Source organism: Leiobunum rupestre, chromosome 3 (genome assembly GCF_980474605.1).
Source record: "Leiobunum rupestre chromosome 3, qqLeiRupe1.1.hap1, whole genome shotgun sequence".
Classification (NCBI taxonomy): Eukaryota; Metazoa; Arthropoda; class Arachnida; order Opiliones; family Sclerosomatidae; genus Leiobunum; species Leiobunum rupestre.
This window is the reverse complement of record NC_143386.1, coordinates 52507464-52514354: the sequence shown is the minus strand read 5'-3', so window position 1 is coordinate 52514354 and position 6891 is coordinate 52507464. Positions and strand designations below refer to the sequence as shown.

At 40.4% G+C, this 6891-nt stretch overlaps 3 protein-coding genes across 3 annotated transcripts; all 3 read left to right on the top strand.

Moving 5' to 3' along the window:
* The first annotated feature begins 333 nt into the window (after positions 1-333).
* On the top strand, positions 334-2016 carry LOC149952569 (uncharacterized). Its single transcript, XM_090169762.1, has one exon. The coding sequence runs from the start codon at positions 334-336 to the stop codon at positions 2014-2016; it is 1683 nt and encodes a 560-aa protein (XP_090025888.1).
* Positions 2017-2025: 9 nt separating this feature from the next.
* Positions 2026-2694, top strand: LOC149952568 (uncharacterized). Its single transcript, XM_090169761.1, has one exon. The coding sequence runs from the start codon at positions 2026-2028 to the stop codon at positions 2692-2694; it is 669 nt and encodes a 222-aa protein (XP_090025887.1).
* A 478-nt stretch (positions 2695-3172) lies between these two features.
* On the top strand, positions 3173-4882 carry LOC149952567 (uncharacterized). The gene has a single exon (XM_090169760.1). It carries the CDS (start codon positions 3173-3175, stop codon positions 4880-4882), a length of 1710 nt encoding a protein of 569 aa, XP_090025886.1.
* The last annotated feature ends 2009 nt before the right edge of the window (positions 4883-6891 follow it).

The window sequence follows — 6891 nt, the reverse complement described above, 5'->3', positions numbered from 1 at the left end:
AAATATAAATGTTTAAGTGTAAATATTCAGTTCCGTTTTGAATCTTGTTCAGCTAACTAAATAAAGATGCAATTTTAATTATATCTCAGTCTCCGCCTTATTAAGTTATCTCCTTGTGGCTAGCCACTGACTATCAAACATTCATGGTTCGTCGAGTTATCATCGATTAACTTCGTCAAGTTAATCTGCAAACATTCATGGTCCGTCGAGTTATCATCGACTAACTTCGTCAAGTTAATCTGCAAACATTCATGGTCCGTCGAGTTATCATCGACTAACTTCGTCAAGTTAATCTGCACACATTTTGGTCCGTCGAGCCGGATATTTTCACAAATGGATGTCTTAGTGAGGAAGCGAGGTACCATAAAGGGAGCTGTTACAAGGATTCAAAAGTCGCTCACGCAATTTACAACATCGAAGTTTCAACTAGAAGCACGCCTCAAGAATTTGGAAGATCAATGGAACCAGTTTCAATCAGTACAACAAGGAATTGAAGCTTTATGTAAAGATGAAGTCGAGGTCAAACGGCAGGAACCTGAACGTTTGGATTTCGAAACAATTTATTATCAACTCTATTCAGATATAAAACATATTCTTGAAAAATTCATGCAAACTACCTCTTCTGTCCAGCATTTAGCCACTCAACAAAATGTAAATGTCAAGTTACCGCCATTAGATTTGCCATTTTTTACGGGAAATTATCAAGAATGTATGTCCTTTCGAGATCTCTTCGATGCTGCGATACACAAAAATCCATCGCTGACAAATGCACAACGACTGCAGTACTTGAAAACATCTCTGAGGGGGGAATCAGCTTCCTTGATTCGCTCATTTTCCGTAACCGATGCTAATTATGAAGAAGCTTGGGCAGTCCTGAAGAGTCGCTACGACAACAACCGCTATATCATTCAATCACATTTGGATACTCTGTTTGGACAGAAGAGGCTACAACACGAGTCGACTTCAGATCTTCGTAAGCTGCTCGAAACCACTGTGGAAGTCATCCGGTCCTTGCAGGTGCTTGGTCAAAAAACAGAGTATTGGGACACGTTATTAGTATACATCGTTACGAGCAAGCTCGATTCAGACTCTCGACGTCAATGGGAGTTGGATCCGTCTACAGATGACCTTCCTACCTTCAAGATGTTAACTACATTTATTGAGAAGCGTTGCCGAGCTCTTGAAACCATCTCAACTGGAAAAGGAAACTTACAGCAGTCAAGATCCAATACCAGGTCTAACCTATTTCCACAAAAGCAACCCATCATCGGATATCATACAAGTAATTCGGCATCATCCAGTTGCCCATTCTGCAATGAAGCACATGTAGTATATGGCTGTCAGAAGTTTATTAAAATGCCAGTCCATGAGCGTTCGTCCATGGTTCGACAAAGGTCCCTGTGCTTCAACTGCCTTAGAGAGGGGCATTCGTCAAGCGATTGTCGGTCGTCTTCATGTAAACAATGCAAGGGACGACATCACGCATTGCTTCATCGTACAGCGCAAACGCCGAAAGAAGAGCCAAGTATTCAATTAGGAAATCCGACGTCAAGCAATCCTAAGAGTTCATTTAGCGCAACCTGTTCCAAAACGATCAGTGGGCATATCAATCACAGTCATTGCAGTGACCAAGTGCTACTCTCAACAGCATTGGTCAAAGTTGCTGACGTAAGCGGATCTCATCAGCTATGCCGAGCATTGATTGACGGAGGGTCACAAGCAAGTTTTATATCTGGGCCCTGTATGGAGCGACTTGGACTGAAGAGGAAGCATGCTCGAATTTCAGTTAGTGGATTGTCAGGTTGTAGTGCTGGAACCACGACAGGTTTTGTACGTCTTCATATCGCATCCTATACCGGAAAATTTTCATTTGAAGTATCTACGTTAATTCTTCAACAAGTGACGAAGATGTTACCAATGCAACCCATAAAAATGGATGACTGGAGTCATCTTAAGACTTTAGTTCTAGCAGATCCCACCTTCCATCAACCTGGTGAAATGGATATCATTTTGTGAGCAGACATCATGGCGGAGATCCTGGTTGACGGTCTAATCAAAGGCCCGGAAGGTGCACCCTTATGCCAAAATTCTAGACTGGGCTGGCTACTGTCTGGAAGAATAACGACATCATCAAAAGCAAGTACTTCCTTTGAAATTAATAGTAATCATGGATTTATTGATTTGGACAGCACACTCAAGGAATTTTGGGAATTGGAAACCATAACAACTGCGAACAGATACACCGACGAAGATAATCAAGTAGAATCGCATTTCGCAAAGACACACCAGCGGAAATTAGAAGGTAGATTCGTTGTTGAAGTTCCGGTGAAGAAGGATGCACCAGCCCTTGGCAACACTAAGAATGCAGCAATGCAGAGACTACTGCAAGTCGAACGGAAACTAGAAAGTCGCCCAACTCTAAAAAAAAGGTATCATGAATTTATGAACGAATATAGACAGATGGGACACATGAAGGAAATTCCAATGATGCAACTTCAAAAGCCTGACAATGATCGCTGCTATCTACCACATCACGGAATTGAAAAAGAGTCAAGCTCCACAACGAAGCTTCGGGTTGTATTTGATGGTTCTCTGAAGTCTTCAACTGGAGTTTCTTTGAATCAACGGTTGCTTGTAGGACCAGTAATTCAGAAGGACTTGATCTCAATTCTTCTACGGTTCCGGATCCATTAAGTTGGTTTCTCAGCTGATATAGCAAAGATGTACCGCCAAATCCTAGTCAAGCCTGTACATCACGAATTCCAAAGGATACTATGGCGGGAAAATTCAAAGGAACCCGTTAAGGAGTACTATTTAACGACGTTAACATATGGTATGTCTCCTGCCCCATACCTGGCGACTAAGGTATTGCAGCTAAGTAGCTATGATAAGAGTCACAGATTCCTGCTGGCAGCACCAATTATCAGAGATGACTTTTACATGGATGACTGTATGTCCGGGGCGCCTGATGAAGATACTGAGCTCGAAATTCAACGACAACTCATCCAGTCACTGAACGTTGGAGGTTTGCAACTCAGAAAGTGGTCATCAAATAGTAGCGTCGGAAGCCGATCGGGAATACCAATTGCCGTTGGAAATCAACAACGAAGGCGTAGTCAAAGCACTTGGACTTTTGTGGAACCCAGCAACAGATGAATTCTGCTTTTCAGTCATGTTGCCTTCAGCGAAAGAGCTTGTCACTAAAAGAAACCTGTTGTCAGATGTGGCTCGTATCTTCGATCCATTAGGCTGGTTAGCTCCAACAATTATTACCGCCAAGGTAATGTTTCAGCAACTTTGGTTTCGCAAGCTAACGTGGGACGAACCGCTCCCTGAAGACATACAACGAAGCTGGTCTAAGTACAGAGATGAACTCCCGCTGCTTCAAACAATCAAAGTTAGCCGATGGATCAATTTTACACCAGAGGCAAGTAATAACAAGCTACACTTATTTTGTGATGCTTCACAGACAGCATATGCAGGGGCCGGCTATTTCCGAGTCACCTGTGGAGATCGTACGTCCGTTCACCTGATCCTGGCAAAAACTAAGGTGGCACCAATCAAGCAGGTCTCTCTTCCGAGGTTGGAGCTTTGTAGCGCCCATTTACTTTCTGAAATCTTCGTAAAAATCAAAGAAGCCCTACCATTTGAGAACATTTCGACGTATGCATGGTCAGATTCCACGATCACCTTGAGCTGGATAGCATCGTCTTCAACACGTTGGACTACATTTGTCGCCAATAGAGTAGCGAAGATTCAAGAACAACTACCATCTAATCACTGGCGACACGTGGCTAGCAACGACAACCCAGCTGATTGCGCTACGAGGGGAGTGCCGGCATCAGAATTAGCAAACCACCCACTTCGGTGGACAGGTCCGCGATGGCTTAAAGAGGACGAGTCAAATTGGCCAACTAACTTGGTAAAAGACACAACCTTGGAAGAAAGAAAGATTTGCGTACTACATGTACAAGCAGCAACCGAGTTTGAACTACTCACACGGTTCTCGTCGTGGACTAAATTGAAAAGAATCACAGCTCTCTGTATCAGATTTTACGAAAACTGCCAGGTAAAGCGAAGATGCCATGGAGATATGAAGCAAATAAAAGTTGGATGCTTAACGCCTTCAGAGCTGCAAGGCGCTGTCGTCAAATTGGTCCGTATCACGCAGTCGATGTCATTTGGTGAAGAATTGAAGAGTTTGAGCAAACAAGGGTCAGTTTCACCCAAATCCCGTTTACGCTCACTATATCCATTCCTGGACGCCCACGGTACAATAAGAGTTGGAGGTCGAATCAGTCCAGCAGATGTTCCATACAACCAGAAGTATCCCATTGTCCTAGCAAACACCAGTATAATCAGTAAGCAGATCGTACAACAAGCACACTTGGATAAACTTCATGCGGGTGTCCTACTTCTTGTCACGACCATTCAGCAGGAATTCTGGATATTGGGTCTTCGAAATCTGGCACGTCAAGTTGTTCATAGATGCTGCACCTGCTATCGTGAAAGGGCTAGTGCAACACAGCAAATAATGGGGAATCTACCTTCCGTTCGACTGAAACCAGCCCATCCCTTTCTGAAATCTGGAATTGACTTCGCAGGTCCAATTATGATCCAGGAATCAAGATTACGAGGTCGTCAACGCACCACCAAGGGCTATATTGCAGTCTTCATATGTATGGTGACAAAGGCTATTCACTTAGAACTGGTGAGCGATCTCACCTCGCAAGCATTCATTACAGCTTTCAGACGCTTCACATCCAGACGAGGAAAATGCGTTGACTTGTACTCAGACTGTGGTACCAATTTTATTGGTGCAGACAAAGAGCTTAACCGATTACTAGACCAATCCCACTCACCATCACATTCCGATTTTTAGTCAATAATGGTACCACCTGGCATTTCAATCCGCCTGCGTCCCCTCACTTGGGAGGCCTCTGGGAGGCTGGCGTGAAGTCCACGAAAAGTCACCTTCGTCGTGTCATAGCCAAGGCGTTGCTAACTTTTGAAGAACTTACAACTCTATTGACGCAAGTTGAAGCTTGCCTAAATTCACGACCGTTATGTAAGTTGCCTGGAAGCCCTGATGATCTAGCGGTACTTACTCCAGGTCACTTTTTAATTGGGGAACCACTCACCGCAGTTCCAGAGCCAGACTTGTCAACGATCAACTCCAACCGCCTATAGCAGTGGCAACGACTTCAACAGCTTTCGCAACACTTCTGGAAAAGATGATCGAGAGAATATCTTGCAAGGCTACAGCAACGCCCCAAGTGGACAATACCACAACCCGAACTAAAAATTAACGATGTAGTACTCCTGAAGGATGAACAATTACCGCCTACCCGCTGGAGTCTCGCTAAAATTGTCGAAACGCATCCCGGTCCAGATGGAGTTGTCAGAGTGGCTACGGTAAAAATCGGCAACAAAACATACAAAAGATCCATAATGAAGTTGTGTCCTCTACCTATAGACTAGCGAAGTCAAGGGGGGGATAATGTTCGAGATTCTAGTTTTTTTACGGTTGTTTTTTATGACGATGTACAATGTACGCTTTAATTCAAAAGGTGGTTTTTTTAATACTGTATATAAATATAAATGTTTAAGTGTAAATATTCAGTTCCGTTTTGGATCTTGTTTAGCTAACTAAATAAAGATGCAATTTTAATTATATCTCAGTCTCCGCCTTATTAAGTTTTCTCCTTGTGGCTAGCCACTGACTTTCAAACATTCATGGTCCGTCAAGTTATCATCGATTAACTTCGTCAAGTTAATCTGCACACAATAACTAAAAATGCGCTTCTATCAAATATGATGGTTAAAAATGTGTATTTATTTTCTTGGAGCTTTCGGACCGAGGTCCTTTGTCAGCCGTTAACTCGTTACTAATGAACATTATACAAATTTAAACATAAAAAATTATACAATTAAACTATTAAAAATTAAAAATGTCTAAAAAACATATTTCTACAACCGTTTTACATTAAACAGCATTACCCCATATTCTGGTTTATTTTTCAGTTTTTTAATTTTATTTCCCCCCCACCCTTTTAAATTTATATTCCTTTTATCTAAATTTAATTCACCCCTATCGTTAATATACACCGCCTCTTTAAAACATCGTTTAAACCATTTTTCTTCTTGGCATACAATTTTTGTAGATCCCCAATCTATTTCATGTCTATTCTCTTTTTTTATGTGCATAGCAAGCCCATTGCTTTCATCTTTTTTCTCTACACATTTTTTGTGTTCGTTTTGTCTTTTTTTAGCTGTCTCTTTGTTTGTACTATATGTTTTTTTATTGCATTTGCATTTAATTTCATATACCACTCCTGTTTGATTTTGATCGCTTACTTTAGGTTTATTTTTAATTAATTTAGATTTTAAAGTATTTGACGTTTTATTTATAAGAGTGATATTATGTTTTTTTAGTTGCTTAGCAGATTTTTCTGAAATTCCATATAAGTAAGGTAAAGTAAAATATTTTTAGGTTTTTATTTTTTTATATTATTTTTAACTAGGTTTTCATTAAATATCTGCGCAACTAATTGTTTTGGGTAACCGCTATTTATAAATTGTTTTTCAAATATATCTTTATCTCCTCGCGGATCATCTGATAAACATTCAATCTTATTTTTAAAAGACTTTACAATTCCTACTTTTATATTTTTTTGATGGGATGATTTAAAATTCAAAAAAATTTTAGAGTGGGTATCTTTTTGATATAAAGTACAATTTATAGTTTTATTATCATGTTCAACCGGAGGTCTAAAAATGGTAAACTTTTTTTATTTTCATTTTCAAATGTAAATTGTATATTTTTATGAATTTTATTTACTATTTTTAATAATTCATTTTCCTCTAGCTGTTTGTTTTTAATTAATAATA